General features: G+C 34.5%; 1 protein-coding gene across 1 annotated transcript in view; it reads left to right on the forward strand.

Moving 5' to 3' along the window:
* The window catches only part of LOC128995652 (titin-like), an 86,467-nt gene that overhangs the window by 27,335 nt on the left and 46,588 nt on the right, over positions 1-12,544 (forward strand). The window contains exon 3 of the mRNA XM_054420669.1: positions 1,277-12,196. Within this exon, the coding sequence (XP_054276644.1) occupies positions 1,277-12,196 (10,920 nt within the window). The remainder of the gene's footprint in view (positions 1-1,276; positions 12,197-12,544) is intronic.

Consider the following 12,544-nt stretch of genomic DNA (forward strand, 5'->3'; position numbering starts at 1 on the left):
TTAAGGGAATTTATGTTTAGAGATCTGTATGATCACTGCAATTTAATAAACACGTATTACAGAATTTGTTTGATTTTTTCTCTTAAAAATTTTATTCTACCATTTACATGTTTAAGGGTTTCATAGTAATATACCAATTTTAAAAATTATTAAATTTTAATAACCTAATATTAACACAGGCTATCATTAATTGTTTAGGCCATTTTCTTTCAAAAGTTTGGGTGCCTCCTGTTAAGACTGACTGTAAAATGCCATTGACACTCAGAAAATCCACTGTTGGGTGGTGAAAGGGTGGCAAATTTAAGACTCCCCCCCCCTTTAAAAATGTATTGCTGCGGCCCTAACAGTCAGTAACAACACTAACTTTAAAATGTGTTTGCCAAGAAATAAATATGATCGGCATAAAAATTCTAGGCTTGATAGGGAACAATGCCCAACCAAGATGTTTTACAATCTTTTAGTAGGCCTACCATACGACAAGAACTTGAGTGAAGTGTGTTGCGCCTCAAGTTCCAATTATGACATTTTAAAATTAATTTTTGTGTAAAACCCGGCATTTACTAATAGTATTACAACTAGTAAACTATATTTTATTTTTGTGGGCTATATTTTAATGTATTTAACTTAAATACTTATGATCACTTTAGCTTTTATAAAATCCACATAAAAATGCAGGGCTATTTAATTTACTTGTCTAAAAATTGTAATATTTTGTAGTTTAGAGATCAGATTTATATGGGGCAGTATGAAAACAAGAACTGAATATATAGCAGAAAAAGGAATTACTGTAAACCACTTGTAATCAAGAACACTATGATAACAAACATTCCAAATATTGAGTATTGTATACTATGATTACAAACATTCCAAATGTTGAGTATTGTACACTATGTTAAACATTCCAAATTTTAACTATTGCACATACTGAAAACATCATTCCAAAAGTTGATTATTGCACACTATGATAACAACATTCCGAAATATATTTATTACACTGTTAAGTGATAACAAGTGCTTAAAATATAATAATAATATATAATAAGTTTTTTCATGAATAATTTCAAGTCCTAAATGAAGGGTATAATTTTTTGGAATTCATAATAAGCTTTTGATGATTTTCTGTAAAAGTTAAACAGATATGTTAGCTTTGAGGTAAAAATATTAAATCATTCCTAAGCTAAATGTCAGTGTGATGTGGTAACATTGTGTACACAGTAAGTATTATTGTTGATTGATGCAATGAAGTGCATGTTGTCAACTATTTGTGTGTTTACAGGACATCCACTTGAAGAGTCACATACACCCAAACACAGAGCCACAGAAGTTACAACTGAAGCAACACAATACAACAGTGTTACAGAGTCAAAGGTAGACATACTAACACAAAATACAACAATGGAAAAAACAGGTAAGACAACACCTATCACAACAAAAAGTGAAAACGCTACAGAAACAGATGAAAATATTACTCTTGAAAATGAAAATACAGTTAAGGTAATGCAGGGAGCAACATGGAAACAAAAAACACCTAAAGAAAGCAAACTCTTTGATGAAGTTGAAGACCTGCCAGATCATACAACTGTGGAAACAAAAACTGTTATTTCTAAGGATGGAGATAAGAAACGTGTGACAAAAAAGAGAACTGTGAGAAAGGTTAAAGATGGAAAAGAAGAGGTTGAGGTGTTTGAAGATACACCAAAAGAAGGCATACTATTTGACGAAGAATGTCAACCGCTTCCAGAAATTTCTGCAGTTGTCCCTGAAAAGGTCGAGGATATGCCAGATGAAGTGACTATTACCGAAGTTGAAGTCATGGCTCCAGAGGATAACAAAGTTAAAAAGACCAAAAAACGCACAATAGAAAAGAAGAAGGACGGTAAAAAAGAAGTTTCAACAGAGCAGTCAGTAGAAGTAGTTACAAAGCAGATCAAAAAGAAAATAAAGGAGTCAAAAACACCTACAGAAGTTATAGTATTTGAGGAAGCGTCTGATTTAGCCCCAGTTGAACAAGCAGTTCCAATTATTACTGAAGTTGAAGACCTTGCAGATCATACAACTGTGGAAACAAAAACTGTTATCTCTAAGGATGGAGATAAGAAACGTGTGACAAAAAAGAGAACTGTGAGAAAGGTTAAAGATGGAAAAGAAGAGGTTCAGGTGTTTGAAGATACACCAAAAGAAGGCATACTATTTGACGAAGAATGTCAACCGCTTCCAGAAATTTCTGCAGTTGTCCCTGAAAAGGTCGAGGATATGCCAGATGAAGTGACTATTACCGAAGTTGAAGTCATGGCTCCAGAGGATAACAAAGTTAAAAAGACCAAAAAACGCACAATAGAAAAGAAGAAGGACGGTAAAAAAGAAGTTTCAACAGAGCAGTCAGTAGAAGTAGTCACAAAGCAGATCAAAAAGAAAGTAAATGAGTCAAAAACACCTACAGAAGGCATAGTATTTGAGGAAGCGTCTGATTTAGCCCCAGTTGAACAAGCAGTTCCAATTATTACTGAAGTTGAAGACCTGGCAGATCATACAACTGTGGAAACAAAAACTGTTATTTCTAAGGAAGGAGATAAGAAACGTGTGACAAGAAAGAGAACTGTAAGAAAGGTTAAAGATGGAAAAGAAGAGGTTCAGGTGTTTGAAGATACACCAAAAGAAGGCATACTATTTGACGAAGAATGTCAACCGCTTCCAGAAATTTCTGCAGTTGTCCCTGAAAAGGTCGAGGATATGCCAGATGAAGTGACTATTACCGAAGTTGAAGTCATGGCTCCAGAGGATAACAAAGTTAAAAAGACCAAAAAACGCACAATAGAAAAGAAGAAGGACGGTAAAAAAGAAGTTTCAACAGAGCAGTCAGTAGAAGTAGTTACAAAGCAGATCAAAAAGAAAGTAAAGGAGTCAAAAACACCTACGGAAGGCATAGTATTTGAGGAAGTGTCTGATTTAGCCCCAGTTGAAGAAGCAGTTCCAATTATTACTGAAGTTGAAGACCTAGCAGATCATACAACTGTGGAAACAAAAACTGTTATTTCTAAGGATGGAGATAAGAAACGTGTGACAAAAAAGAGAACCGTGAGAAAGGTTAAAGATGGAAAAGAAGAGATTCAGGTGTTTGAAGATACGCCAAAAGAAGGCATACTATTTGACGAAGAATGCCAACCGCTTCCAGAAATTTCTGCAGTTGTCCCTGAAAAGGTCGAGGATATGCCAGATGAAGTGACTATTACTGAAGTTGAAGTCATGGCTCCAAAGGATAACAAAGTTAAAAAGACCAAAAAACGCACAATAGAAAAGAAGAAGGACGGCAAAAAAGAAGTTTCAACAGAGCTGTCAGTAGAAGAAGCCATTAAGGAAGATGAAGAAATTTTTACTCCTTCTGATAAAGGGTCGCTTTTAGCAGAAATACTTAAGAAGGTTCCTTTGCAAATCCCAAAAGAACCCAAAGATGTCAAAAAGAAGCAAAAAAAGAAACCAGTTAACGTTGATGAAAAATTATATAAACCACAAATTGATTCTAATGACAGTGGCAGTGACATGCCTGAATTAGCACCATGTAGTTCCGAAACTCCAGGAGACATTGACCAATCCTCTCCAGTAGTTAAAAGCTCTCAAGAAATAAAGCCTGGTATGAATGAGAAGAAGAAAAAGACTACAGAAAAACCTATTAATGATTCTGATTTGCCTATTGGAGATTTATCTAGGGTTCCAGAAAAGGTTATGCTGAAGATAGAGAAAATGGAAATCAAGGAAATCAAACCTCAAAAATTAAAGATGGATGATAGCAAAGAGAATACTCCTTTGTTTGCTACAATCAAATTGAAGAAACCAGTGGTTAAAGAAAAGAAAGATGTACAATCTTCCTCAACATTACCAAAGGTCTTATTAAAGAGCAGAATCTCTCGAATCCCTTACCCACCAGAAATGCACAATGTACATATATCTGAAATAAATGCTGTTAGTGACAATGGAATATTGTCTAGAAACTATGAAGAAGCTGCAAAAATTAAAAAGAGAAAGGTTAAAAAAGTAACACTACCAGAGTTGGAAAAACCAGAACTTGAAGAATATGTACCCTTTACTGATGATAAAGAAGACACTTCACCAGACCAGCCATTAGTCTCTAAACCAACTAAAGAGAAACCTGATAAAATTGAAGATAAACCAGATGTATTTCCATTGAAAATGGGAAAAGGAAAAGTGCCTAAAGAAGATGAAAAGGTTGAAAAAGTTAAACTGAAAAAAGTACCTGCAAAAGACGTGGAAGATGACAAGGAGTCCCCTATTAAGCCTAAGAAAGAGAAAGACGAGGAAGAAGAACCAAAACCTGGTGATAAAAAGGTTGTTAGTGATAAACCTCAATTGTTGCCATTTGAATCGGATGTTCCAGAAGAAGTTGATATCAATAAGTCTTCTCCATTAGATAAACAACCCGAAAAAACAACTCCTGAATCTAAAACTAAAAAGAAAAAGAAAACTACTGAGAAACCTTCAGAACTGCCAGAAGAAAAGAAACTGGTTCTAGGAAAGCCAAAAGATAAACTTCCAAAAGAGGAGGATGACATAGCTCTGACATATAAACAAAAAGAGTTGCCTCAACCTGAAGATACAGAAGTTAGACTTAAACCATTTGAAAAAGATATCTTACCAGGCCTCGAAACTGAGAAGGAAATTTGTGGACCAAAAATGTCACACCCTAAAGATGAAAATAAAGAAGACGAAGTTCAAGAGGATGATTCATTGGATAAGATTAAAAAGAAAATCAAAAAGAAAAAGCCTATTGATAAAGATACTGACAAAGTGGAATCTAAGGTACCAGAAAAGGTTAAGCTGAAGAAAGAAAAAATTGAAATGAAGGAAATTAAACCTCAAAAAATAATGATAGATGAGAGAAAAGAGAACACTCCTTTGTTTGCCACAATCAAATTGAAGAAACCATCGGTTAAAGAAAAGAAAGATGTACAATCATCCTCAACATTACCAAAAGTCTTACTAAAGAGCAGAATCACTCGAGTCCCTTACCCCCCAGAAATCCACAATGTACATGTGTCTGAAATAAATGCTGTTAGCGACAATGGAATATTGTCTAGAAACTATGAAGAAGCTGCAAAAATTAAAAAGAGAAAGGTTAAAAAAGTAACGCTACCAGAGTTGGAAAAACCAGAACTTGAAGAATATGTACCCTTTACTGATGATAAAGAAGACACTTCACCAGACCAGCCATTAGTCTCTAAACCAACTAAAGAGAAACCTGATAAAATTGAAGATAAACCAGATGTTGTTCCATTGAAAATGGGAAAAGGAAAAGTGCCTAAAGAAGATGAAAAAGTTGAAAAAGTTAAACTGAAAAAAGTACCTGCAAAAGACGTGGAAGATGACAAGGAGTCGCCTATTAAGCCTAAGAAAGAGAAAGACGAGGAAGAAGAACCAAAACCTGGTGATAAAAAGGTTGTTAGTGATAAACCTCAATTGTTGCCATTTGAATCGGATGTTCCAGAAGAAGTTGATATCAATAAGTCTTCTCCATTAGATAAACAACCCGAAAAAACAACTCCTGAATCTAAAACTAAAAAGAAAAAGAAAACTACTGAGAAACCTTCAGAACTGCCAGAAGAAAAGACACTGGTTCTAGGAAAGCCAAAAGATAAACTTCCAAAAGAGGAGGATGACATAGCTCTGACATATAAACAAAAAGAGTTGCCTCAACCTGAAGATACAGAAGTTAGACTTAAACCATTTGAAAAAGATATCTTACCAGGCCTCGAAACTGAGAAGGAAATTTGTGGACCAAAAATGTCACACCCTAAAGATGAAAATAAAGAAGACGAAGTTCAAGAGGATGATTCATTGGATAAGATTAAAAAGAAAATCAAAAAGAAAAAGCCTATTGATAAAGATACTGACAAAGTGGAATCTAAGGTACCAGAAAAGGTTAAGCTGAAGAAAGAAAAAATTGAAATGAAGGAAATTAAACCTCAAAAAATAATGATAGATGAGAGAAAAGAGAACACTCCTTTGTTTGCCACAATCAAATTGAAGAAACCATCGGTTAAAGAAAAGAAAGATGTACAATCATCCTCAACATTACCAAAAGTCTTACTAAAGAGCAGAATCACTCGAGTCCCTTACCCCCCAGAAATCCACAATGTACATGTGTCTGAAATAAATGCTGTTAGCGACAATGGAATATTGTCTAGAAACTATGAAGAAGCTGCAAAAATTAAAAAGAGAAAGGTTAAAAAAGTAACGCTACCAGAGTTGGAAAAACCAGAACTTGAAGAATATGTACCCTTTACTGATGATAAAGAAGACACTTCACCAGACCAGCCATTAGTCTCTAAACCAACTAAAGAGAAACCTGATAAAATTGAAGATAAACCAGATGTTGTTCCATTGAAAATGGGAAAAGGAAAAGTGCCTAAAGAAGATGAAAAAGTTGAAAAAGTTAAACTGAAAAAAGTACCTGCAAAAGACGTGGAAGATGACAAGGAGTCGCCTATTAAGCCTAAGAAAGAGAAAGACGAGGAAGAAGAACCAAAACCTGGTGATAAAAAGGTTGTTAGTGATAAACCTCAATTGTTGCCATTTGAATCGGATGTTCCAGAAGAAGTTGATATCAATAAGTCTTCTCCATTAGATAAACAACCCGAAAAAACAACTCCTGAATCTAAAACTAAAAAGAAAAAGAAAACTACTGAGAAACCTTCAGAACTGCCAGAAGAAAAGAAACTGGTTCTAGGAAAGCCAAAAGATAAACTTCCAAAAGAGGAGGATGACATAGCTCTGACATATAAACAAAAAGAGTTGCCTCAACCTGAAGATACAGAAGTTAGACTTAAACCATTTGAAAAAGATATCTTACCAGGCCTTGAAACTGAGATGGAAATTTGTGGACCAAAAATGTTACACCCTAAAGATGAAAAAAAAGAGGATAAAGTTCAAGAGGATGATTCATTGGATAAGATTAAAAAGAAAATCAAAAAGAAAAAGCCTATTGATAAAGATACTGACATAGTGGAATCTAAGATACCAGAAAAGGTTAAGCTGAAAAAAGAAAAAATTGAAATGAAGGAAATTAAACCTCAAAAGTTAAAGATAGACGAGAGAAAAGAGAACACTCCTTTGTTTGCTACAATCAAATTGAAGAAACCATCAGTTAAAGAAAAGAAAGATGTACAATCTTCATCAACATTACCAAAAGTCTTACTAAAGAGCAGAATCACTCGAATCCCTTACCCCCCAGAAATCCACAATGTACATGTGTCTGAAATAAATGCTGTTAGCGACAATGGAATATTGTCTAGAAACTATGAAGAAGCTGCAAAAATTAAAAAGAGAAAAATTAAAAAAGTAACACTACCAGAGTTGGAAAAACCAGAACTTGAAGAATATGTACCCTTTATTGATGATAAAGAAGACATTTCACCGGACCAGCCATTAGTCTCTAAACCAACTAAAGAGAAACCTGATAAAATTGAAGATAAACCAGATGTTGTTCCATTGAAAATGGGAAAAGGAAAAGTGCCTGAGAAAGATGAAAAAGTTGAAAAAGTTAAACTGAAAAAAGTACCTGTAAAAGATGTGGAAGATGACAAGGAGTCGCCTATTAAGCCTAGGAAAGAGAAAGACGAGGAAGAAGAACTAAAACCTGGTGATAAAAAGGTTGTTAGTGATAAACCTCAATTGTTACCATTTGAATCGGATGTTCCAGAAGAAGTTGATATCAATAAGTCTTCTCCATTAGATAAAAAACCCGAAAAAACAACTCCTGAATCTAAAACTAAAACTAAAAAGAAAACTACTGATAAACCTTCAGAACTGCCAGAAGAAAAGAAACTGGTTCTAGGAAAGCCAAAAGATAAACTTCCAAAAGAAGAAGATGATATAGCCCTAACTTATAAACAAAAAGAGTTGCCTCAACCTGAAGATACAGAAGTTAGACTTAAACCATTTGAAAAAGATATCTTACCAGGCCTCGAAACTGAGAAGGAAATTTGTGGACCAAAAATGTCACACCCTAAAGATGAAAATAAAGAAGACGAAGTTCAAGAGGATGATTCATTGGATAAGATTAAAAAGAAAATCAAAAAGAAAAAGCCTATTGATGACAAATCTGATGAACCTAAACCATTAGAAAAAGGAGTTATACCAGAATCTCAAATTAAAAATGAATCTATATCTCCAAATTTGACTCCTCTTAAGAATGAGAGCAAAGAGGATATACTAATAAAAGATATAAAGCCGATAAAAAGCAAAAAGAAACCGAAATCCAAGAACCCATCAGAAAGTATTTCACTTGAATCACCAGAACCACTGGTTATGACAATTGAAGAGCCATATGATACGCCTTCCACGTCGTTATTAGATCATGACGTTGAAGACAGCATAGGTCCTGAAAGATTAGATAGTGTCACATTTGAGGAGCTTGGTGATATTACAGCATTAGACACCCCTGAGGATTCAGGCCTAATTACAGAGGCAGAAGATAATTATTCGGTCATCACAACTGAAACAAGTGTCTTGTATGATAATGATTTAAATAAAAGTATATCAAGAAAAAGAGTTGTAAAAAAATATGCAAATGGAAAGGAATCTACTGAAGTTATTCTAGACTTTCCAATTGATGATGTGCAAATTGAAGAAATATCAGATGATAATCAAAGCAACCTTCTTGCACCCAAAGAAGTAAAAACTATCGACGTTGAGACTCTTTATACAGATAGTTTAGGCAATCAAAAAAGAAAAATAAAAACTATCAAGAAAATTATAATTGATGGAAAAGAAGAAATTTTATCTGTTGGTGAACTTTCAGAAGATAGTGCTTCATTTAATGATTCGAAAATCCCTGATGACGAACAAAAACATACACCAGATGAACCCGACAAACACACAAGTCCAAGATCAAATATGTCACAAAATGTAAAACATGTTCCACAAGGTAATGTCGTTAAGGTAAGTGAGTGTGACATGGATGAAATAAAAAAGCATGAGTTGAAACAAGATACTATTAGCATTAATGATATGCCCATAGATCATGCAAAACATGACACACACACAGAATGTTACTCACCAGCTTCAGAATCCCCTAGTGACACATTAATGATAACTGCACCAAGAGATAAAAAGAAAACAAAGCCTTTAAAAAGACAAATAGAAAGCACACCTGTGGAAAAACATCCTAGTACACTTACAAGTGAAAACCAACCTGAAACTGACACCAGTCGTAAAATCCCAACAGAAAACGTCCCAAACACAGAACAAATTCAGACAGATGGTACTCATTTTAATAAAGAGGGGTCTTTTCCAGGTCATAGTGAATCAACAAAATCGACAAAACCAACAACTATGGTAAAACCTTCAACAATTGATATTCCTGTAGAAGAAGCATCACCAATAACAACTGACAAACCTGATAAACAAGTTGTTGAGATTAAAGATGTGCCACAGACTGTAGCAGAAGCAGCTGTAACCAAACAGGATGTTTATGAGGTACCAAAACCAATCACTAAGAAGAAGACAATTCCTAAGAAAAAAGAAGCAGTAGGTGTTGCTCAAAAAGAAGAACAGCCAGTTGATGAAAACACCGAAAAATTGCAGGAAAGTATCATTGAACAACCAAATCATGTAGATGATACTATTCCAGAAAAGAAAACAGATAACATCACGGCCAAAATTCCTGAGAAGGTTAAACTCAAAAAAGAAAAAATTGAAATCAAAGAAATCAAACCTCAAAAACTAAAGATACAAGAGAAGGTAGATGATACTCCATTGTTCGCATCAGTTAAATTAAAAAAATCATCGGTGAAAGAAAAGAAAGAGGTTAAACCAGCTACAATATTACCCAAAGTTTTACTAAAAAGCAGAATCACTCGTATACCTTTCCCTCCAGCAGTTCACAACATACAGATAACTGAAATCAATGCAGTTATTGACAATGGAATATTGTCGAGAAACTATGAGGAAGCTATGAAAGTTAAGAAGAAAAAGGTTAAAAAGGTAAAGCTACCTGAGTTAGAAAAAACAGAACTTGAAGAATATGTACCCTTTACTGATGAGAAAGAGGACATTACTCCAGACCAGCCAGTAATATCCAAACCCATTAAAGAGAAACCTGATAAGACTGAAGATCAACCAGATGTTGTTCAATTGAAAATAGGTAAAGGCAAAATACCCCAAGAGGAAGAAGAAAAGTATGATGTGAAATTGAAAAAAGTACCACCAAAAGAAGTTAAGGAAGAAGATGTTTCGGTTGTGCTTCCTAAGAAAGAGGAGCCAAAAGAAGAAAAACCTAAACAGGATAAAAAAGAAGTTATTATTGAAAAACCTGATCTCAAACCTTTTGACTCAGACATTCCAGCAGCCATGGATATGGATAAGCCTCAATCAATGGAAAATAAACCTGAGGAGGTGAAACCTGAAACAAAATTGAAAAAGAAAAAGAAGACAATTGAGAAACCTATTGAACAACCTGAAGAAAAGAAATTAGTGTTAGGAAAACCAAAAGACAAAATTCCAGAACCAGAAGATCAAATTTCGTTAGCATACAAACAAAAAGAGTTGCCTAAACCTGAAGATGAAGAAATCAAACTTAAACCATTTAAAAAGGAAAAGTCCCCAGAACCAAAGATTGATAGAAAATTGGATGCTCCAGATGCGGCATATCCCAAGGAAGAAAAAACAAATGAAGAAATGGCACCAAAGGATGTTGAGGTGGTAGACAAAGGTAAAAAGAAAATCAAAAAGAGTAAGCCTGTGGAAAAACCTAGCAGTTTACCAAAAGATGAAACTGAAGACCAAGTCGTTATACTGAAGAAGAAACCAACCAAAGATAAAGAGGAACAAGTAAAAGATGACATCAATGAAGAAGTCACTATCACTAAAGTGAAACCACCAATTAATGATGAAATTGAAGAATCTATTGTCATTAAGAAAAAACCAAAACCTCTAATTGTTGATGAAGTATCTGAGGAAATCACAGTAACTAAACAAGTTGAAATTCCAAGAGAAGAGGAAGAACAGGTAGAACAGGTATTCATGAAAAAGGTACAACCAGTTCATGAAGATATTTCAGAAGAAATAGTTATAACTAAAAGGAAAACTAGTGTTGCACAACAAGAAGACATATCGGAAGAAGTGGTAATTAAAAAGAAAAAGCCAAAAGAACCATTTGTGGTACAAGATATATCTGATGAGTATACAATAACAAAAGAAGAACCTAAAGAATCAGAAGATGTATCAGAAGAGATTGTGATTAAACCAAAGAGAAGAAGCATTATTCCACAGGTATCCGAAGAAGATATTTCAGAAGAATTCATGATTAAGCCCAAGAGACCTAGTATCATTCCACAAGTAACTGAAGAAGATATTTCAGAAGAGTTTGTCATTAAACCAAAGAGACCTAGTATCATTCCACAAGTAACAGAAGAAGATATTTCAGAAGAATTTGTAATTAAACCCAAGAGACCAAGCATAATTCCTCAAGTGACTGAAGATGTTGAGGAAAACCTTGTGATGAAGAAGAAGAAGAAACCTAAAGCACCTACATTCGAAGAAGCCGCAGAGGAGTTAACAATTACTAAAGAGGCACCAGTGCCGGTTGAAAAGCCTCTTTTAGAAGATACTGAAAGAATGGTTGTAGTTTTGAAAAAAGCTGAAAAGCCTGAAGAGACTGAACAGGTTACTATTGCACCTCGTAGACGATCGTCTGTGCGTAAGCCATCAATCGAAGAACACCCAGAAGAAAAGTTTACTCTTAAACAAAGGAGACCTTCTTCAGAAAATATGGTTCCAGAGGAAGTTACGACGGATGTCACTTTTAAACCTAAGGTGACAAAACCCAAAGAAGAAATAGAGCAAGAGTTTAAAATTTCTCTTCAAACATATGAAGAAGAGGACATTTCAATGTCTGGTAAGGTCAGACTTCCAAGAAAAAAGAAAATGCTACCAACATCTGATGAAGCAAGTGCAGAAATTACTATTCGAAAGGAAGTGGAAGTAGATCAGAAACAAGATTTCAATATTCCTCTTCGCAGAAAATCATCTGTGTCTGCTTACAACGTAGAAGACATCGAACAAGAATTTCAAATAGGTTTGCGCCAAAAGCAACACAGAGCCAGCATTGTGTGTGAAGAAGAGACTCTTGACATCAAGGTGAAGAGGAAACCCTCCAAACCATCAATTCCAGTGTTCAGTCAAGGTAATTTGCATTATTGCTATTTTTTTGCTTGGAGATGCTTTCTTATATTTTTTAATTGGATGCTGTTAGTAAAAACGTAAAATCTCATTTAAATAGGTTTTTTTTTTGAAACGCTTATGCAATATTTGTAAACCATTGCTCTCATTATTGCTTGCAATAAAATCATGCTTTGCACATTTTGTCAGTTCATTACCTGTGTCAATCTTGTATATATGATGTCTGTTTATTGTGCTCATTGGTTTATGTCAGTTGTTACGCATCTGTTATACTATCTACTAGCTGTGTACCCGTTCTACGCACATAGTTAGAAAACAGTCATAATCTTCAGGAAACCAAATTAATGACTCT

Source organism: Macrosteles quadrilineatus, unplaced genomic scaffold (genome assembly GCF_028750875.1).
Source record: "Macrosteles quadrilineatus isolate MER2022 unplaced genomic scaffold, UCM_ALF_1.0 Scaffold_5__1_contigs__length_97177068, whole genome shotgun sequence".
In the NCBI taxonomy this organism is placed as follows: Eukaryota; Metazoa; Arthropoda; class Insecta; order Hemiptera; family Cicadellidae; genus Macrosteles; species Macrosteles quadrilineatus.